The sequence below is a fragment of the Diadema setosum genome, chromosome 11 (genome assembly GCF_964275005.1).
Source record: "Diadema setosum chromosome 11, eeDiaSeto1, whole genome shotgun sequence".
Classification (NCBI taxonomy): Eukaryota; Metazoa; Echinodermata; class Echinoidea; order Diadematoida; family Diadematidae; genus Diadema; species Diadema setosum.
Window position 1 is genome coordinate 15,970,714 of NC_092695.1, and position 23,253 is coordinate 15,993,966.

General features: G+C 39.7%; 1 protein-coding gene across 1 annotated transcript in view; it reads right to left on the reverse strand.

Annotated features, from left to right (window-relative positions):
- Positions 1–23,253, reverse strand: part of LOC140234764 (uncharacterized) — a 42,281-nt gene that overhangs the window by 5,446 nt on the left and 13,582 nt on the right. Inside the window, exons 4-17 of the mRNA XM_072314802.1 lie at positions 20,048–20,161; positions 18,902–19,015; positions 16,996–17,109; positions 14,119–14,232; positions 12,830–12,952; positions 12,055–12,312; positions 11,324–11,430; positions 9,510–9,747; positions 7,762–7,875; positions 4,925–5,046; positions 4,328–4,483; positions 3,127–3,312; positions 2,108–2,515; positions 816–956 (exon numbers count right to left, since the gene is read on the reverse strand). Coding sequence (XP_072170903.1) covers positions 816–956; positions 2,108–2,515; positions 3,127–3,312; positions 4,328–4,483; positions 4,925–5,046; positions 7,762–7,875; positions 9,510–9,747; positions 11,324–11,430; positions 12,055–12,312; positions 12,830–12,952; positions 14,119–14,232; positions 16,996–17,109; positions 18,902–19,015; positions 20,048–20,161 — 2,309 coding nt within the window. The remainder of the gene's footprint in view (positions 1–815; positions 957–2,107; positions 2,516–3,126; positions 3,313–4,327; positions 4,484–4,924; positions 5,047–7,761; positions 7,876–9,509; positions 9,748–11,323; positions 11,431–12,054; positions 12,313–12,829; positions 12,953–14,118; positions 14,233–16,995; positions 17,110–18,901; positions 19,016–20,047; positions 20,162–23,253) is intronic.

The window sequence follows — 23,253 nt, forward strand, 5'->3', positions numbered from 1 at the left end:
AAAGAACCAAACTACATGACGTTTGTTTTCCCACTTCGATATAGCAATTATTTTTCACCGCTGATCATCTTCTGGGTTTAGCATTGCCCCTTACAAAAACCAGGAGGTCAAAGCGAGTCCTTGACTGTGTCTGACAAAGATATCAACGTAATATGACTCTTTGACTCACGATTCCACTCCATTTCAAAGTGACTTTTACATGGTAAGTAGAAGGTGAGATAGGCAGAAGGGTAGAAGTTTCATTAAAATAAAACTTAAACCGAGGAACTAATGGAACAGCAAAGATTTTCCACTGAATAATCCGGGCATTGATCGCAGTCACATTATGATCAGCTGAGGTAATGATGTCATTAACTCACCATTCTTCCGTAGGTTTGTACACAAAATATAGAAAAATCATGTTTTGGTCATAAAATATTTTAGCCACTATACGTCATCACTGTCACGTCATAACAGTAAAACAACAATGAAAAGACAAAAAAAGAAAGAAAGATGAGAAGGACACAATTTGTTCCATTTAATTTCACGTCAAATTGGCGTAGTAAAGATTGTGTGTAGGTCAGTGAGAGACTTTTGAGGCCGTGACATTGTCGCTTTATCTAATCTGCGTGCACATGAGGTTGCCCTTGGTGTCAATTTCTCCTTCAAAAAGAAAAAAGAAAAAAGAAAAGTGATCCAATACAATTCCAAGACTCTTTCACCGTACGTCCGATTTTGATGAAAACTCTACAATTAAATTTGTTCGTGTGACTTTAACCCGAGTCATGAAAGTCCACCTGAACACGTAGCAGAGTTGCACAGTTATCATATTTTACCATTAGGACAGCGAAGTTTGTCAGGTGGTTGCACTCGCATTCAGAGCGTGCTTCCGAACTGGTGTTTTTCAGGATACAGCCGGAAGTGGACCAGGAATTATCCGTGTAGTTCCAGAAAACACAGCGGGGGTTGCTTGCATTCTATTATCAAAACAAAACGAAACAAAACAAAATAAAAACACAAGGAATGGTCGTTGCCACATTCATCTATAAAACGAGCAGGTGAATTATTGGGTATTTGACTGCTTCGTGGCTATAGCATTTCACATTTCAAATAATGCCATCTTAACTTCTCACGTGTATAGGATAGTATCCAGTGATTCATCACTGGTCTCTCGCAAGTCAGGTTGTAAGAATGGTTTGTGATCACTAGTTTTGATCCGCATTCGTGTCGATAGGTCAGGATGGAAACATTTGACGGAACAGCTATTTTGATCGCAACTTAGAATACATATTGCATAAGTTGTTGGTGTTGTCTCCTCTCAATTCTCCAAATGGTTTCTTTGAAGAAAAAAAATCACAAATCATGATTCCGGTCGATGATACAGCAAATAACTCCCAAATGTTTGTTTGTTTGTTTGTTTGTGTCATTTTCCATTTGACAAGATGGCTGGATAGCCGATATTGAGCTACACTAGCTGGTTTTCTATGGGGTCCAGGCGTTCTATGGACGTCATCAGGCAGACCACAGGTCACGCACCCTGCTCTTTGCGATGAATGGATGAAGTGGGATCTTTCACGTGCGTGAGTTCCGGCTCTCACACACGGAACAGTTATTTTGATTGCAACTAAGAATGTATATTATACATGAGGTATTGGTATTATCACCTCACAATTATCCAAGCTTAAAAATAAGTTCAGGCACAGGTTCTTAATTTTATTTAAAAAAAAATGTTAATCCAGCAAAGTTTGTTGATAGGTTATTTGAAGACTTGTGAGATCATTGCATCATCATTTTAATCTAATTTGCATAATATGCATATATGGTTGCTTCTAGTAACTTCTGTCATCACATGTGAAGCCTTATGTCGCTCTGTGTTCTTATGCTACTTTAATATGCAGTTGAATTGCACGTTATTCCAACGATTACTTATTAGGCCTTTTATTCAAATATCACATTTAAACTATTGAGACCACTACTATGACAGACAATTCTTTAGCTTGTTTGCGTTAAGCTTATTTTTACTTGTTAACAACTTCACGTTTGATTTCCTCTCCAGAATGGCGAAATTGCCACAATTTGCACGGACACGTCTTCCTACGTTCACATCCCATGATAACTTGCGATGTACCTTCTTGTGAGTCAGGACTATTGTCACGGGAGTATCCAAGCTGCGTGATGTACCCGCCTGCTCCCCGAAGCTGGCAGCAATGACGTTGGTGTTGATCTGACGAAAAAACTTTTGCCCCGTGTCGCCCCTCTCGGAGGGAACGACGAACGGTTCTGATGTGTTCTCGCGCTGTACGAACAGGGAATCGTCCTGATAGACGGTGAGGGCGATGTTCCCATCCTTACCGTGACTGAGGACCTCGGGTGGGATGACGATGGCGGCTACTTGTTGTACTACGTCCACCGGTGTCTCCTCGAATTCATCGATGGCGAGCTGTCTCACGTTGCTCTCAGTGAGTGCGGCAGAGACATCCCCAAATGAGCCGAAGACCAAACCAGTCTTCGCCTTTGGCGAAAAGAGGCTTAGTACCTGCAACAGAGGACATCGTTTGCATTTTCATCAATGCTGGAAAAAGCCGGATTTCGTGGAGTTTGCCTCCCTGCTGTATGTGCTAGATTCATTTTTGTTTTTGAAGGGGGGGGGGGGGGGGGCGGGGTCTTCTCTCATTTTTGCCTTTTCTCTAGGATCATTTTGTGAGGCAGAGATCAGCATGCAAGCTCCATTTAAGAGGAGCGAGGCTAATGAATGCTTGTGATGAGGTTTACAAAATCAGTGACAGAACTTGACAAAATGTCTCCATAGGACCCAACTGCCTGGATGAAGAAATGTGAAAGGGACAAGCAAAATCTGCTAACAATTGCTCCTACACAGAGCGCACAGGATTGGTCAGAAAAAGAGGTGGTTTTATCCTTGACCTGAGAATAGCAAAATGCATAAGGAAACAAAAGAGAAAGGGAATAAAGGGCCGAGGGGAAATGTTAAAAAAAAAGGAGAAAGAAGCAGAATTAGCAAAAGGTGAATAAAAACAGAGAAATGTTATGAAGAAGGGAAGTTGAGGGGAGAGAGAGAAAAAAAGCTTGATTGGTTACTCGTCGACACTACAAAAGTGAATTTTGTGGTATTTGTCTTTTAATACTTGCCTGGACAGCAATGTTGGGCTCAACGTTTTGAAAAGTTTCATTGGCTGACACATTCAAGTTTAAAAGCACCGACTCCAGTGATTGAGTTGCAACGTTGGGGGCGTTATCCGACTCTTGAGCTTCTTCAAGCGCATCGTCATCGACGTCTGCTAGATTGTTAAGTATGGACACAACTTCTCCGGCACTCTGGATGGTACAAGTCAATGACATCAGGGCCAATTCAAGAGTTTATTCAAAATACAGGAGAGAATACTGTCAATATGTCAGATGCATTTCTTGTTTGCTATGGATTGTCTAAGCAGAGCTTTGTAAGAAACTTTAATATATCATAGGTATTCGCAATTCACGTCTTATCTTTGCATAGAAAAAAAAAACGTACCAAAGATGAATGAAATGGAAATAGTGTTCGGAATTCTTAATAATGGTAATGACAGCGATGAAAATAGTGAAAATGGCAATGATAATCATCATTATCATTATCATTATCATTATCATCATCATCATCAACATTATCATTATCATTATCATCATCATCATCAGTAATACAGCTGTACTTGAAATAGTAAGAATGATAGTTCTGAGATGATAAAGAAAAATGGCTGCTACTACCTGTATCTGCAACACTTCTGCTACTACTGCAACTAACAGTGGTGGTTGTATGAGCAGCGGTAGTGGGAGGAGGAGAAAAATAAGTGTAACAAAGCTTGAACTGGTGACAACGTCAGACTTTCAGTATACCGAATGTCCAAAAAAATTACAACGGGACCCTCCACAATGATATCTTTAAAAATAGTGAATCAATCCAAATACAAACTCAGGATATGAAACTATAACTCATTGCCCACATTTTACAGAAAACTCCATTCGATTTGCTTCAGAGGTCAAGGAGAATGAGAAATTTTGTAGAGGATGTCAAGAATCTCTACCCTCCAGGTTCGGTCTATTGTATTCACACACAAAAGCATCGAAGTGCCAAACTTGGAAGAATCAGACTCATGTCATGCTTTCCAACATTCCACATTTCTCTGTGACCGCTTAACCAAACTGAATGGGGTTTTCCGCAGAATAGAGCTAAGATGTTATATTTTAAGACCCTGAAGTAGCATTTAGACAGTTTAATAATTTTGGGTGTTATAAATTTGATTGTATTTTTTGGACATACTGTACATTAAAGAATACAGTGGGAAGAGCCAGAGCGCACCTGTGTAGACGTTGTCTCAAGATTGGCAGCTTCCTTCAGAATGCCGCTGACGGCCTGCACACCGGCCGACGAGATCTCGGCAGACTCCTCGGTGATCGATGCAACCTGTGACAGCACAGCCTGGGGGTTTTCTTCCAGCGAGTGATCCTCAAGCGACTGGGTAAGAAAGTTTACACGTTGAGATACGATCGACAAACACATACACACATACATACATACATATTATGTATATTTCTACCTGAAGTGTCATTTTGTGACAATATTTTAGGCAACGGAAAGAAATATACTTCGTGTATAATGTCTCTTTACATATTGTATAAGATATATCTACTAGACGTTCCAGTCAAGTTTTAAATAGCTTATTTTCTGACGATTCACGCGAAGATGTATATGACATATTCTATGTAGAAACTATTTACATATTTGTTTATGATGTATGTTATTCATAGTGTGAATAAATCAATCCAAATCAAATAAAATGTTTCCATTTACTGAAGGAACGTATCTCTTAGCTCGGGAAAAAATGGGTGTTGATGTCGTTGCTGACGAGTCGTCTAGAAATATAAGCACACATACTCTCCCTCATATAATACATACCTGTTCTATGTACTTGATCTGTTCGTCTGCTGTAATGTTTTTCCCGCAGTTGTCCTCCGGTTGCCATAGGCAGGCAGATATGTAGTCGCCATGGCACAGAGCACGCGCAATAGGCTGTTCCGCTGTAGGACAATTATTGTTTGAGAAAGTCAGTTAGTGTAAATAGTTTAAAACCAACGGGGTGGCTCACAGTGATCAAGAATCAATGCGGCACCGTGGATACCGTTCAGCATTCTCGTTCTGCATAGTCTCATCTTTGCAATGAATTGTATGATAGATTGATCATGACTTTAAAAAATATGTGCCAACATTGCCGGAAAGTTCATGCTTACGCTTAGCTACACACCAATATTTCATATCACGTAATCATGGTAAACGCGTACATGTCAGTGTAGTGGTTTAATACTTCATGACGGCTGTTTCTTCTGCTGATTTTCTTTCTGATTTCTCAGATAGTTCAACACGACAAAATCTCTGAATACATGTAATGCAAAGTATGAGACCCAGAGGAGTCTATTTCCACCAAGCAGTACTTTTCATTAGGCTATTTTGTCTCAATGTGATATTCTTCTTTCTGTCCACCAACACGATGATATTATACCTCCAAAGTTTATCATAATTTCTGTACGCACACTAGAATTACGCATGTCCTAGTGTTGATTTGATTGACATCAGTATCACTGTGTTACATTCCAAAGTGGGACAGAAAATAAACTGAGATGAGATCATGTGAAATGAACTGAAATTGAATATAAAAAAATGAGATAAAATGAAATGAAAGATCTAGATTTCGAATGTGCCTGATATCTTTAAGGCCGATAGTTTCGCGTTTGTAAAATAGGTATTACTGGAGTAATGGTGACAGCCCCCGTTTGTGGATATCATCGTTTGCCTTGAAGAGCCTACCTCTGGTAAATAGGAACATATCATTATCTTTTTAATTGCCGTGCAATTTGTCGTTCAAGTGTAAGTAGAATGTAAAATAATGCCTTCTTTCCTTCTCTGCTTCTAAGAAAAATGGAAAGAGGCTAACGTTCGTTCTAAATAAGATCATGAAGACAGGAGACCCGGGGGTCTCGCGCTCACCTGAGTATCGCAAGTTCACCTTTCATGCATTCCTGTAGACTCTTACCTGAGAACATTGGGGGGGGGGGGGGCATCTTTTAGAGCTGGGGGATATGTTGGCCCCCAAGAAAATCATGGTGTCCATTCAAACACTTTGAGATCCTATACCCCTAGGAATGTTACTTGCCAAGTTTGGTGAAAATTCATTATGTCGTTTTCAGCAAAAAGATGAAATGTACAAATTAGGTCAGCATTTGGATACATACTTCCCCCCCCCCCCAACTCCAAGGGAAGGGGGGGGGGGGGGGCAGCCCTGAACCTTCAATGAACAAACTACAAGCACCAATGCATAAACCCATAGTAACTTTGTTTTATCACTTCTGGTTCTAGAGAAGAATTGTAAATATTCCTTAATGTTTGGTGGTGGGGGGGGGGGGGGGGGGTGGGCCCCCAAGGGGCCCCAAGGGGAGCATGGTGCACTGTTGAACAATTGAGATCTTAACCCCCTGGCATGCTACTTGCCAAGTTTGAAGATTCGTCAAGGGGTTTTCAAGGAGAATATGAACATGTACAATTTACATGTACATGTAAGTCCCCATTTGGACCCATCCCGCCTCACTCCCCTGGGTCCCAAGGGGAAGGAGGTGCACCCCTGATTCTGCCATGATCAAATTTGAAATAACAGTCATCAACAGTGATGGGTTGGGGCCCCCTGGGGGACCCCAGGAGGGGCATGGTGCCTATTTGATGGAATTGAGATTCAATCTCGCCAGGGACGCTACCTACCAACTTTGGTGAAAATTCATCATGGGGTTTTCAAGAAGAAGATGAAAATGTACAGTTAAGGCCCCATCGGGACCCCTCCCCTGGGTCCCAAGGGAGGTACCCCTGATTCCGCCATGAACAAACATGAAACTACAGTCATCAATGTACTAATTCATAATAATAACTTAGCTCTTATATCACTTCTGGTTCTACAGAAGAAGATTTTTTAAGATTCCTTATTTTGGGGGGCCCAAACCCCCTGGGGCCCCTCAGGTGGGGCATGGTGCCCATTTGAACAAATTGAGATCCAATCCCCCTAGGGATGCAACCTGCCAAGTTTTGTGAAAATCGGTCATGGGGTTCTCAAGGAGAAGATGAAAATGTAAAAAGTTTACGCACGACGCACGACGCAAGACGGACGACGGACGAAGGGCGATCGCAAAAGCTCACTTGAGCCTTCAGCTCAGGTAAGCTAAAAAATCCTACGATTCGGCAATTAAGCAGAACCAAATTTACAGCAACACACGATAGATAATAGTGATATTCCCAGGGAGGAGGAAAGAGCACTTCCCTGGCAGTCCATGAAGACATGGTTGCAATGTATTACGTGTTATTTGAAACAATTTGCCATGATTTTGTAGTAAATTTCACAAAAGTATCCCTTCAGAATCGTATCAATAATTATTCAGTGTATTCATAATACACAGTGAAACAGATGAGCAGCACGACTTTCCATATTCAAGTAAATATGATATTCATAATAATGTATAACAATAAAAATAATGCCTTTAAAAATAGTACTATTAAAAACTATGAACATCGAGCCATGCAATATGATGAAATAAAGGTGAAATCGTACAGTTGCTAAATAGGTAGGTTCTTTGCTATACCTTAACCCCCCCCCAAAAAAAAACCCAACAACAACAAACAAACAAACAAACAAAGGAACTTGCATGATGAATATTAAACTAGAGCAATGGCGAAAACGTTCTAAAGACCTAACTGACCGTTGATGGTGTACCAGGGACATTTTCCGGATGACGTGGTCCTGGAGTGAATAGGTCCAGCTGGAAACACCACAGTGCCGTACGCGGAGCGCCAGGATGTCTGTAAGCAAACCTCTGTTGAAGTACACATACAATATTTTGACTTTTCAATATGCTGATCACTAAATAGGTTAAGCTATATCTTAGATTTCTTTGGTCTCTACTTTCCTTGCTTTCTCAAGGCTAAGATGTTTACGCAGATTCCTCCACCATTTCACATGCCCTGTCTTACTTGTTATTAATCAATCTTTTGTGTCATCCTTCTTCCAGTTGTCATTATCATTCTTATGGTATCATCACTAATATCACTATCATGTGACTATCAGTCACGACACGATAAGTCATGACAATTTTGCGGTTTAAAGGAGAGTCACAATATAACGGACATTTTGAAAGCAAATCAAAGCAAATTCAGGGAACACGAAATTACTTTAAATATGTCGCGCTGATAGTCATGTTTACGCGTCGCTGCGATAACAGCTGGAATTAGTCATGTTAGAGTTTTGTTTAATAATCACAACGACCCTGCATAACTAACAAATTCATAGTTTCATTTCACATGTCTGTGTTTCAAACAAATGGAAAAAATGAAACATGAGCCCCGCGGGTCCAGCGCTCACCTGAGCATTAGCACTTTGCCTTCGTGGCACTCCACCTGAGGCAAACTATATATTTGAAAAATTCTGAGATTCGGGGATTGCCGCTGGCCTCTTGGGCAACATCCTTCTAATTTTCATTGGGGACTGTCTAGGGGCCCCTGGAGGTACCATATACCATCATGATTGGTACAAATTATTACTCCTCCCTACTTTGATTTCAGCTAAGTTTGGACAAAGTCCAGCCACCCTTTTTTAAGTAGAAGATAAAAGGTGACAATTTTCACGAACGACGGACAACGCATGCTGGACACCGAACTGTGAGTGAACGCAGAACCTCGTGCACTAATTGAGCCACTTGGCTCGGGTAAGATACCTAGAGAAGATGTATTTAAAGGTTTGTCAAAAACAGTAGGGCTTTGGGGCGATTATAGGGAGGGGGTATCCAAGGGGTCCGTGATGGCCGTTTGTACACACATTAATTCCATCTCCCTATAGCAATACCATTTGTGGATTCAGATAAAAAGATGTAATTTCAAGATGAAGATGAATATATAACAGCTTTATAAGATTTTGCCCTAAAATTTGTTCCCTCACCATCTTTTTAAAGATTGCCTATAGGGGTGCTCCAGGGTGTCACAGTACTCATTTGTGCGACTGTAATTCCATCACCCTCTGTATGATAACTTCGAAGTTTGGGAAACATTTGACACTGCATTCTCAAGGAAAAGACGAAAATGTGAAAATGAGTTAAAATTATACATAAACTACATGAATAAATGAAATAGCCAGAGTAGTTCGAACTCTGATTAGATGGCTGATTTGTATATAATTTCTGCAAATAGAAGCTACAACCATGAAAACTTAGAATGATGATGACATTATTCGTATATTCCAGAGATAAGGAAAATGGTAAAGAAGAGGGGCATTCATAATTTAAATTTAGGAAGCGATTTGACCTTAGGAAACTGACATAGAGACGGAATTCCTAATGTCAACTTATCCGGAACGTTCTAGTATTCACTGAGGATTCTTGAAAATGCGTTTTGGTCCATTATACCCATTTCTATGTATACCATGGCCTTACTGCATCTTGGCTACCACGATACTCACCGGTACTTCTTACGTTGATCGACGTCACATCTATCTCCAGCAAAGTGTAGTTTGCCATTTCTCTCAGCCAGTTGTGTACCGCCATACTGACGTTGGTCGGCGACAAGAGGGAGCTGTTTCCAATGTAGACGGTCATATTCACAGTGACGCTATGAATATGCCGGTGCAGTCTATTGACATGGAGAAAAACTGTGCTCCCAATGTCCAATTTTCGCTCCAGTTCACTCTTTACGGTATTCTATGGAGTAATTAGCAGACGAAGCATTATTATCACTATGTGATATCCGTTTCAATGAGATATGTTCTTTCCCGATCGTTCGTTGCCTGACAAACCCGACACGGACAGGATTAATAATATAAAACAGCATAATTCACATTTCGCGAATGCAACGAAAGCAAGCCAACAGGTTAGCGCAGAGTTCGACAGTCGCACGAATATCGAGAATGTTATTGACAATACATATGTATTGAACGTCGGTATGTAAATATGAATATTGCTCTTTGGACATGAAGAGGAAGAAAGAAAGAGATTAAGATAGGGAGAGATAGAGAGACGTTTTGATGACGTGGCCTTGACATTATTTGCGTCATCTCATGGAATCTTATTCTGTTAATGTTATTTTTCATTTCCTAATGTTATAAATTTTCTCTATAGCTCAACTCAAAGCACATAAAAAGTGTATGCTTGATAATACTTGATGTGTCATTGATTTGATATCAAATAAAATAGATTAATGCATAGAATAATATGAATCAAAAATAGTTATTGCAGTACTCCACTATCACCCTGACTTTTATGTTCAGAGTTGCAGAATTTCATCTCAAATTTGAACATGAACGTAAACCAGTATGGAATTTTGATGTTTCACACGTTTTTATTGAATAGTGATATTTTTGAAAACCAAGGACGGCAAATTGACACAAAAGGCAATAATGACATCACTTCACAATATGTTTGATTGCACTGTGTTCATGAATATAGGTCATCAAATACTGGTTGGATTATTGTTCCCAAAGTACCAGTCTTGGGGGAATCATTCCTTTGCACATGATATTCTGGACCACATTTTAGGAATAAACAACCTACAAACATATATCTCAACTTTGAAAACTACGATCGGGATCTCAAATTAAGGATCTTAAATCTTATATCTTTGTATAAGCATATGGTTAGACAAAGCAAAAGTCTCACCTATCATTAACTTTCAAAGGAATGGTATATTTTTGGTTGAGATGGGGCTTTACGTTTCCAAATTTTTCGTGAGATAATAAGAAACCTCTTATCAAATATGAAAGAGCATGCAATTCTAAGAGGAATTCAAAGTTTATTTGATGAAAATTGGTTCTGAAATGACTGAGATTTTCAAAGCAAATAAATCCTAATCAAAGATGGGACCCACCTTTTGTTAGGATCACTTTGTTTTACTGTTTTTTTTTATATCTCAGCCATTTCAAAACCGATTTTCATCAAATAAACTTTCTCTTAAATTCCTTTTAGAATTGCATATTCTGTTACAATTCATAAGTGGTTTCCTGGTATCTCTCAAAAAGTTACTGGCTCAATACTATACCATCCCTTTAACATGTAATTATTACTACTAAAATCATCACCGTTTTTAACACTACTATCGTTATCATTATCATTACTCACAATATTATCACTATAATGCCTATATTGTACATGTCCTCGACGACAACTGGTTACTAGTACGGTGTACTTCAATTCTGAAAAGTTTGATGGGTTCGTCAATTTAGGAAGGTGGTAAAAATACCTGTCATCTCCCAAGTCAAATCAATAAGTGAGTTGCACTTACGCTCGTGAGATTCCTAAGAATGTTTTTATAATCTTCCGATTCCGGGTCAACGAGAGATGGCGTAAACATACGTAGGAGTTTCATTGTGATGGGAAACGTCATCAGGTCTGTGAAGATGATAAAAATGTGAAATGAATCAATCAAAGGATATGATACCATGCAGGTATTGAAATATGTAATAAAGGAAGCCAGTGTGCTTGTTACAAGCAGACTCTATGATATGATAGCCACGAGTTCTGAATCGTTCATACAATGACCGATCATTTCAACAATTTCAGCGCTTAGAATGCAAGAAATATTATCATCTCAATAAACTGGAGCACTTCAAAGCCTCACTCAAGACTCACATTTTCACTAGGTATTCAACTGCTAACTCTCTTCGAGGAGTTTGCGTCTTTGAATGTTTCTACAACAGATACATGGTGCTATACAAATGCTATGGTGGATCAGCATCATCACCACCACCACCATCATCATCATCACATCATTTAACTGAAAAGCGCTACTAAAATCACACAATAAGACCAAAAACCCCAAACACCACACTTGGTAGTTATTTGGTTCACGCGTTTAGATTTATATTTGTTTCTATTACATCGGTTGATATGGAAGTTGTGAGGGTTCATCCTTTTTCTCTGTTTCACTACTTGTTCTTCATTCAGTTGGAAGTAGGGACTGTTGATACAATGGTGACATTGCATTAAAAATATAATGATGGTTTCTTTCTTTACCAGTTACCCGGACAAGGGCTGGGTTAGATTCGACTCGTTGCCCATCGGCAGTTGTGCCAACGCATCGATAGTAACCCTGGTCTCGCGGTGCTACGTGCTCAATCACTAACGATTCTCTGTCGGCTGTATCTGGAAGCTCCAACGAGCCCTTCTGCCAGTGGAAGCGGACAACGCCTTCGAAAGAACACTGAAGCTCAACTCGCACACGTACGTCGTCGACCGGAGTGGAGATAGGATGCTGTGTGACCTTTGGGATTCCTGTGATGTATTCAGATTTGACGGAATATCATTTCGAGATCTGTACAAGGTAGCTAATGAACGTATCAATCCTATGCTGTTGTAAAGGTTTCCATTTGAAGTCATTACACTTCTGTCTCTCTCCTCTCTCTTCAGGGCAGGAAAGTCGGGAGAGCTGCATTGTGCATTGAATATATCATAACTGTGATATAAAATGTCTTGATAATAACTATAAACCTCACAACAAAAACACAGAAGAGCAATGTGTAGATTGCTCCACCTCAGCTTTTAGATGAAAGATTGATACTGAACATGTAATAAACTTCAATATTTCGTAGCCTGTCTTGTGCGTTTATCGTCGAACAAGACGATTTTATCCAAATTCTTCTCTTAGACCCAGATGATACCTGACAATGCTGAGGTAATGATACTGACAAGAATTTCTGCAAGCGCAATGCTGCACTGAAGAGGCTACTCTGTGATTATATGGGTAATCATCATTGATATACAACGTATAGTATATGACCGCGGGATTTACCATCTCGGGCCACAGGAATAGTGCACGTTCTACCCGCAAACGACCCGGTGCAAATACATTCGTCGGTGGATGGCAGGCAGGTGGCACCATTAGCGCAAGGGTTGGAGGCGCAGAATCCAGTCACTGAAGTGGGAGACAAAGGACATGTGCAGCTACAGAAAAGAGGGGTGCAACTTGGTGACTAGCTGGTGTATTTCCTTTCAGGACCTGGGGGCATTTCATGAAGAGTTTTGTCAGATTTTTTTTTTTTCTGACAAACTGTTATAAGCTACTGAACCGCATCTGGGGATGTTTCATAAAGCTGTTCTTAAAGTTACGAACAAATGGTGATCAAGTTCTAGTGCTGAATTATTGAAGTATAGCACATTAGAACTTGTCACCAGTCGTTTTTTAGTCGTTCATAACTTTAAGAACAGTTTTATGAAACACACCCCTGGTCCGCTGAGAGCAAATTTGTCGGACAAAAAATTTAATGAAAGCCCCCCCCCCCATAGTCAAATGTTTGGTCTAAAAATAGGTTACGTTATAAATACACAAAGTTTGAGTTTGAACCTGGATCTATTTCACGTGGATACAAGGCAAGAACGTGAATTCTTTGAAATAAGCAACTACGATACTGACAGTTTTAAATCCCTTCCGAATGAGCGGGCAATGAGGATGACATGCCCTTTCTAAGGACGTTTAATTGTTCCGCTGCCAGTGCACTCTAATCTGGGAAGTCACGATTAAGATCTCGGAAAGTTCTATCAAGATCTCATGAAGTTCTATTCACTTAGCCACAACAGATTTTGTTATTTTTTCGCCAGGAACAAAGGAAGAATAGGTGATAACATTATAGTGTTACTGTGTTGACGCTATCAGAACACAAGCATCAAAAACACCCCGTCATTTTCCTCTACATAATTATCTATCTAAACATTGATTCATTTAGCTTACTTCTTTATCCACAGCATAATTGCAATCTTTACTTGCCGACTATTGATAACAGAAACATGTAGACGATTAGTTCAAGCGTATGACATCGATACAATACCTCAAATCTAAAGTTGATCCCTTCTTAGGTCACATTCTTGTCAGATTTGTGTGAAAATTTTATATTAAAGGCATCAATGTTCAAACAAGGCTACTCAGAATATAATCTAATTTTGTTTGCGTTATAGTACATGAAAAGATGGTCAAAATACAAATCAGCACAAATGAGGATCGCTTGCTTTCTGTGCGATCATCGAGTTCTTGTTCTTTATTCATTGCGGATTTTTTTCTAAGTGTTTTCATTCAAGCTGTAATACCTGTTTGGCATCGTTCTCCGGACCAGCCCCGAGAACAGTTGCAGGAGAAATTGTTGTGGAGATTCTCACAGCTCCCACCGTTGAGACAGGGTTCCGACATGCATTCATCAAGGTCTGAAATAACGATTAAAATGGAAGGAAAATTTTTCTACAAATCATATCGGCTTTACCTGTTGATTCCGCAAACATTAACTTAGCTTTAAAATATGTTAATATAGTAGCAAATGTCATCGAAAATTCCACATACAATGCAAAAACAATAAACAACTTCATTAAGATGGGAAGACACGTCTCAAAACCATGCTCACGTTATTCGCGTATTATAGCTAGAGCGTGAAAAAATATTTCAGAACCAGTCTGCGATCTGCCTTAAATTCAATCTGCATATTTTTCTGTTGAAATTATTTAACATTATATGACAAATTGAAACCATGATGTTGCCAGTTTCATCCATGATCATCCTCCTGTATTGTACGCATCAGTGATACAAAACCATCTCCTCAAGATTTGAAACATATAATATATATCAATGAGCAAATTGCAGAGTACATTGTGTTTTAGTGAGATGAAAATAGAAAAGACCGTCATCTTCAAGCAGAGCTTGGTTAAGATGTTGGTCCCAACAAAATCAAGACAAACTAGAAATGTCGCTGTGGCGACTGGTATGCCTCCGCCATTTATGCATGATTCTCCTAGGTAGGTATATAGTACATCTTGACAATGTGTGATGACAGTCTAACATAATTGGCAAAATATCAAAATGACATGTTTGTCACAAATGTGTTGATTGTTCACTTTCCGTGAACGAGGTTGAATTGGATGAATGGCTATATTTTCTAAGAGGGCATGTGATTTGAGGATTTTACTTGACTTTTGGCCCTTTTATAAGTTTTATATGCATTGAGTAATTTTCAAGGTATGGAGAAAAAGTGTAATTTCAGGATTAAATAGTAAATTGTTGACATTTTAACCTGGCCTCTTTGTCCCTTGACCTTTGACCCTATGACCCTAAAATTCCCAAGAGAATCACTGTCAGGCATTGATATGTACTAAGTGTCATGATGAAACGTTGAGCCACTTCCTAGATATGGAAGAAGTTAAATTTATTACTTTCACTTGACCTTTGACCTTTTGACCTCTGACATTTTAGCTAAAACTTCCCAGAGAATCTCTTATCTCTAAGTTTCAAGAAAAATCCTGCAGGCATGGCGTTAGTATGAAGGAAAAGTGAAATTTGGAGGAGTTAACCTTGGCCTTTGACCCCAAGACCAAAAAATTCCCTAGATAATCACTGCCAGTCAGTACATACATATATATAAAGTTCAATGAAGATATCCCGAACCATTTCCGAGATATGGAGGAAAAAGAGAAATTCTAACATTTTCGCTTGACCTTTGACCTTTAAACTTTGACCTCATGACCCAAATCTCTGTCTAGAGAGAATCTTCATTTGTATTGGTATTACATGTATGGGTCCTACACTACGTTTCAAGAGAATACCTTCAGGTATCGCATAGATAGTGACATTTTGAGCATTTGACCTTGACCTTTGACGGTTTGCCTTAAGCATGTGCACCCAAAAGTTGATAGGCACGATTTCGTTCACTCAAGCATATACATGCCAAGTTTCATTAGGATATCTCAAGCGGTTTTTAAATTGCCCTGTCCACAAACTTGATTACGGACGGACGGAGGGAAGGACGGAAGGACGGAAGGACGGACAAACCGAAAACATAATGCCTCTGGTGACACTTCGTAGCGGAGGCATAAAAAGGCATATTGCCATAAATATTAGGAAAGCTATGGATCACGGCCCACAAACAGAGTGTTTTCTGTCTATCCACTGCAACAATGATCCCATTCACTATACTTCCATGCGCATAATTGATGTGTCTTCTTCTTAGAAAAAAAAAAACTCCGCAAAAACAAAATAGGGCATGGTTTGTAATCATCGTGAAAAAAAACCCCGCCTCATTAATGTTATGATCTCTCACTGCAATTTCTCGCTGCATGACTTATTGATTGATTTATTCCCATGATTACGTAGGCATACAAAGAGGATCTTGAGAATGCCGTCATAAACACGAAAAGTGTGAATTAGCCATACGAGCACATACACTCACGCAAAAAAGAAAAGACAAAAAGTATGGTGATGTGCTGTCATCTATTGCAACTCTTTGACTCCTTGAGTCAACAAACTTTGAATGTTTGCATACAAATCAAGATGCAACCTCCAACGAAATATACTCATACATACTCATACACTAAACAAATAAAAACATGAAAAGACAAAATTCATTTGAATGGCATTCTTTATTATATCGCATTTAGCAAGCCTGTAACACTAATCTTTAAGGACATGCGTGGACTTCAACAGATATATCAGTCAAAATGGAGGAATTCAGATTTAAATCATGCACAAAAGTAACGCATTCATGAATGTCGGATGTTTCAAGTAAAACAGCATGTTCCGAAAAGAAAGAAAAATAGTTCACATTAACTTTTAATACCAACACAAATTTAGCAAAGTATTAAAATTTTGACAAGGAGCTCTTTACTTGGTTTACGCACCAAAAGTATACACCTTTGTGCGAAAAATCAATGATGCTGCATGGAGATACAACATGATTCCATTAAAAAAATCTGAATATACAAAATGAGGTCATGAAAAAAAAGCACAAAAGAAAAATGATGTTAATAAATGTCAGAAAAAGTTAAGAATAGTACTATATAGTATTGGAAGAACGAATGGAAATGGAAAAAGGAGGGGGCAAGAGAGAAAGTGCCTTAAAATAAAATTCATTTTTTAAGCTTGAAACCATTTCCTGATTCATGAATATGGACAAATCTTCAGACGTTTTACACAGGAAGAGTTACCTCTTTCACACAGTTTTCCTTCATATCCCGAGGGACATTCGCACTCAAAACCATCGAGAAGGTCCCGACAGATACCCGCATTCAAACATGGCTTGGAGAAACATCCGTAGAGATCTTTAGGGAAAAGGAAATCTCGGTCATTAGTAATAACTGACAGCTGTCACGATGTACATTCATTGGCGACTATGAAAACTATAAAGGCTCAATCACAGTGGGTGGGTGGGGGGGGGGGGTTCAGATTCTACGATGTTCAACAGTAAAAGAACAGTCACAGTAAGCTTTCCAAGTACAGATCTTCAGAATGTTGGATGACAAAAGTCACTCAGATCACCTATCCCACAGTTATCTCCCGTCCAGTTTGTTGAACAGTTGCACAAAAACCCATTGATTTGGTCAACGCAGGTCCCATCATTTTAAAGACATGGGTTCGAGGCACATTCGTCTATTGCTGCGAAGAGAAGCGGACACAACGTCATGGATTTGCATTCAATTCCTACGTTTAGTCACACTTTTTTACATTCAACGTTACTCTTTGACGAGTGAATGGTAAATATTCACGAAAGTACGATTTAAAGAAAATCGATTTAATCGTGGTTTTTATTGACACACTAGTTCGGCCTTTATTTTTTTTTTTCCTTTTTGCATAGATTACAGGGATGTGTGCGTTGATTTTTGGAAAGAATTAGGGATATCCTAAAATCAAGCAAAATCTGGCTGCATGCGGGCGTGATTATAATGTTATTATTTTTTCGCACCGCATTGGAATACTGGTCGCAACGACTGATTCAAATATTATCAGAAAAGACGATGTCTTCATTCTCTTCAAACTAATCAATTGATTTTTACAAAAAAAAAAGTTTTAGCATTTACGTGTTTGATCTACCGCATAGCAACTACAAACCCTTCAGTCCTCGAGGTCATTGTTGCAAGGTAATTCCAAGACTATAATAATTGATACTAATTTCATATTAAAAAAAAAAAGAAAATTCATTGAAAATATGTGTACAGATCAATGAGAGATTTGTGAGGTAATAACATCCACACTTCTTCCATCATGGTTGATGGTTGAGTTAGTGCGAGGGTTAGGATTGTAGAGTGAACTATAATACATGTATTCTGTAACTTTCTGTTTTCAGGTTCGATTTCTATCATTCCTTCTTAGTCTCGTACATCTGATCTGAGTCAAAATATCAAAGTCAACTAGAAAGGGTAAGGAAATAGGTTCAATTCTATTATCCATGACAATAGTGCAGCTTGATGGGTTCACCTGCTGAAGGACTAAAGATGAAGTATTGATACCTAACAGCAATGCTTGAAAGCTGCACATTTTCTAAATGCCTGTTAAAGCGAGAAATCATTCAGATATCATCGGTTTGTTAGTTAGTTTTTTGTTTGTTTTACTTAAACACGGGTTAGGCTGTTTTTCAGCAAGTCCGTATGATATACACTGTAAAAAAAAACATAATGTGGTACAATCAACGTACATAGACAATAATTGGTATAATGAAACAAAAAGATGAGAGAAAAATATATATATACACAACACTCTTTACAAACACAGTCAGACAGTAGAATGCAGTAAGAAAAAATATCGGAAAAGAAGTGATTTCAAAACAAAAGTTATTACTCACAAATAGAATAAATCAAGTAAGAAAACAGAATCAGTATCCTTCAGAAATTGTGATAACCTTGCGTTCTCGTGGCTTCCGGCAATTGATTGAATAATTGAGCTGCTATGTAAACAGTACTAATTTTGCAGAAATTCGTCTTTGGTTTTGGTAACAATATTTTAAATGCCGAATTCCTGAGATTATAACTAGATACTTTTACGTTCACTTGATAAGTCGGTAACATTTGGAGGGCAAATACTTGACTGATGCTTGATGAAGATATCAATTCACATTACCTGTTCCACAGTACGCTCCTACCCATCCTGCAGTGCAGTTGCATGAAAATCCGTTTATTAGGTCATTACAGGTACCACCATTCAGACACGGGTTCGAGGCACATTCGTCAATTTCTGCGGTAAGAGTTTGGAGTACAAAGTTTGTATATCACAGACTATTGTCGCAGGATAATTATGCAATTAACTTCGATTTTCTGATGTCCAATTGTGATGTTTCGTGAAATTCAGATTAAAAAGTACAAACTCTGACATACGCTACGATGGCCTGGACTTTTACTTGGCATAATAACAGGAACACTGGTTGATGTGTAGTTAGGACAAGTATACTGACAAGAGAATTTCCAAAATGAAACACCGTGAGTAGTCGTGGCTCTTGATGCAAACCAAACTGTATGCTTAACTCATTATGAATGACGTTTGGTGTTCGGTAAGAATGAGAGATGTCCTAAAATGAAACAAAACTCGGCTGCAGGCGAGATTAAATGTTAACGTAATAAATAGTCGTTTTCTACTTATTAAGTTTTTACATCGCTACATTTACTTTTACCATTTAGAATTTATATTTATTCTTAATGATATCGGTACTACAACATAGAATGTGGAGTTAATGGAAATAGTCAAATGCAATAACGTTAGCTGCCACATACAAGAATACAATTTAGCTGTTCATCAAGAAAATACAGATTTTGTTGTTTATGTGTAATTCTATGTTTACATACGTTTTAGTACCACCAAGAGAACAGGAGGGTACAATTTAAGTTTCATCAAAATTGGGACTTTCTATTCACAAAGTCATGGAATTTGGAGTTCAAATGTTTTCACCGGATTGGAATATTGGTCGTAACGACTGACTCAAATATTAGAAAAGGCGATGTCTTCACCTCAAACTGTTCAACTGATTTTTACACAAAAAGTTCTAGCGTTTTCATGTTTGCTTTACCACATAGCAATTATTAATCCATTAATCCGGTAATACCATACCGGTAATAAAGTCGTCGGTATTCATGCATACATTAGAATAAAATTCGTTGGTGCGTGATACTGTATGAACGAAGTTAGGAATCTCGTCACCGCAATAAAGCATAGATAGAACAACGTAACACAGATAACGGTACTCGAAACCGATGAAACATTAATTCACATTACCTATTCCACAGTACTCCCCTGTCCTCCCTGCTGAACAGTTGCATGAAAATCCGTTTATCAGGTCATTACAGGTACCACCATTCAGACACGGGTTCGAGGCACATTCGTCAATTTCTGCAGTGAGAGTTTGGAGTAACGTGTTTGTATCAGCCTATTGTCACAGGATGATGCATTGAACTTCGATTTTTCGATGTCCAATTGCAACGGCGTAAATCCGTACTGAGGAGTGGGGGGGGGGGGGGGGGGATGGTCACCATCACCACGATTACAAGCCCATAACCGGACCGGGGGGGGGGGGGGGGGGGGAAGAAGCTTGGTGCCCCCCCCTCCACACACACACACACACACACACTTTACAGGGACCGGATGTCCCACTCTTTTGCATGAAATATAAAGTGGGAGGAAAGTGGCAGCAAAAATATGAAGACTTTTTGTTCTTGTTGCTTTTTTTTTTTTTTTTTTTTTGCTTGTCAGATGACTTTCGGCGGAAAATCAGACCTTAAAAGTTTGAAGACATTTTTTTGTTTTGTTTTTTAAATATCTGTGAGAGGGAGCGGAGCGACCGAACGGGGGGAGGGTGTGTAGGGGGGTATCCCTCTCCCACACGAGGAAGATTTTGCATTTTCAGACCTGAAATTCAGCGATCTGGTGCACACTTTTGGTGAAAATTTTCTTTTCTTTTCTTAAAAGAAAAATAAGAAAATGAAATATTCACAATATATTATTGAAAGACTAAATCGTGGTATTTCAGCTCTTGCTCCGCCTGTGCGACATCACTGTGAAGGCCTACTAAATAATAGGGCCTATCACCGGCGTAGACAGGATTTGACCTAAAGGAGGAGCGGTTATATGAGGGAGCGAAGCAAACGGGGGGGGGGGGGGTATAAATCTTTTTGCATTGAAAATTTTGACATTTTACAGTCCAAAAACTGCCGTTTGTAGCTATATTTTCGCTTTTGAAATTAAGGGGGACCGCGCCGGGCGCAACTGCTGTCAATCACTGGCAGCAACATCAGGAGAATGGCATAGCGGTTAAATGCGAGCGTGCGGAGCGAGCGCGCTTGAAAGTTTTGACATTTTACAGTCCAAAGACTGCCGTTTGTGGCTGTATTTTTTCGCTTTGGAAATTAAGGGAGACACACCGGGCAAAACTGCCGGCAATTACTGGCAGCAACATCAGGAGAATAGCATAACGAATAAATGCGAGCGAGCGAAGCGAGTGAGCTTGAAAATTTTGATATTTTACAGTCCCCCAAACTGCCCTTTGTGGCTGTATTTTTTCGCTTGGGAAATAAAGGGGGCGCACCGGGCGAACACTGCTGGCAATTACTGGCAGCAACATCAGGAGAATGGCATAATGATTAAATGCGAGCGAGCGAAGCGAGCGAGCTTCAAAATTTTCACATTTTACAGTCCAAAAACTACCGTTCGTAATTATATTTTTCGCTTTGGAAATTAACGGGGACCGCACCGGGCGCAACTGCTGTCAATCACTGGCAGCAGCATCAGGAGAATGGCATAGCGGTTAAATGCGAGCGAGCGGAGCGAGCGAGCTTGAAAGTTTTGACATTTTACAGTCCAAAGACTGCCGTTTGTGGCTGTATTTTTTCGCTTTGGAAATTAAGGGAGACACACCGGGCAAAATTGCCGGCAATTACTGGCAGCAACATCAGGAGAATAGCATAACGAATAAATGCGAGCGAGCGAAGCGAGTGAGCTTGAAAATTTTGATATTTTACAGTCCCCCAAACTGCCCTTTGTGGCTGTATTTTTTCGCTTGGGAAATAAAGGGGGCGCACCGGGCGAACACTGTTGGCAATTACTGGCAGCAACATCAGGAGAATGGCATAATGATTAAATGCGAGCGAGCGAAGCGAGCGAGCTTCAAAATTTTCACATTTTACAGTCCAAAAACTACCGTTCGTAGTTATATTTTTCGCTTTGGAAATTGTGGGGGACCGCACCGGGCGCAACTGCTGTCAATCACCATCAGGAGAATGGCATAGCGGTTAAATGCGAGCGAGCGGAGCGAGCGAGCTTGAAAGTTTTGACATTTTACAGTCCAAAGACTGCCGTTTGTGGCTGTATTTTTTCGCTTTGGAAATTAAGGGAGACACACCGGGCAAAATTGCCGGCAATTACTGGCAGCAACATCAGGAGAATAGCATAACGAATAAATGCGAGCGAGCGAAGCGAGTGAGCTTGAAAATTTTGATTTTTTACAGTCCCCCAAACTGTCCTTTGTGGCTGTATTTTTTCGCTTGGGAAATAAAGGGGGCGCACCGGGCGAAAACTGCTGGCAATTACTGGCAGCAACATCAGGAGAATGGCATAATGATTAAATGCGAGCGAGCGAAGCGAGCGAGCTTCAAAATTTTCACATTTTACAGTCCAAAAACTACCGTTCGTAGTTATATTTTTCGCTTTGGAAATTAAGGGGGACCGCACCGGGCGCAACTGCTGTCAATCACTGGCAGCAACATCAGGAGAATGGCATAGCGGTTAAATGCGAGCGAGCGGAGCGAGCGAGCTTGAAAGTTTTGACATTTTACAGTCCAAAGACTGCCGTTTGTGGCTGTATTTTTTCGCTTTGGAAATTAAGGAGACACACCGGGCAAAATTGCCGGCAATTACTGGCAGCAACATCAGGAGAATAGCATAACGAATAAATGCGAGCGAGCGAAGCGAGTGAGCTTGAAAATTTTGATTTTTTACAGTCCCCCAAACTGTCCTTTGTGGCTGTATTTTTTCGCTTGGGAAATAAAGGGGGCGCACCGGGCGAAAACTGCTGGCAATTACTGGCAGCAACATCAGGAGAATGGCATAATGATTAAATGCGAGCGAGCGAAGCGAGCGAGCTTCAAAATTTTCACATTTTACAGTCCAAAAACTACCGTTCGTAGTTATATTTTTCGCTTTGGAAATTAAGGGGGACCGCACCGGCGCAACTGCTGTCAATCACTAGCAGCAACATCAGGAGAATGGCATAGCGATTAAATGCGAGCGAGCGGAGCGAGCGAGCTTGAAAATTCTGACATTTTAGAGTCTAAAAACTGCCGTTTGTAGCTATACTTTTTCGCTTTGAAAATTAAGGGGAGCCGCACCGGGCGCAACTGCTGGCAATCACTGGCAGCAACATCAGGAGAATGGCATAGCGGTTAAATGCGAGCGAGCGGAGCGAGCGAGCTTGAAATTTTTACATTTTA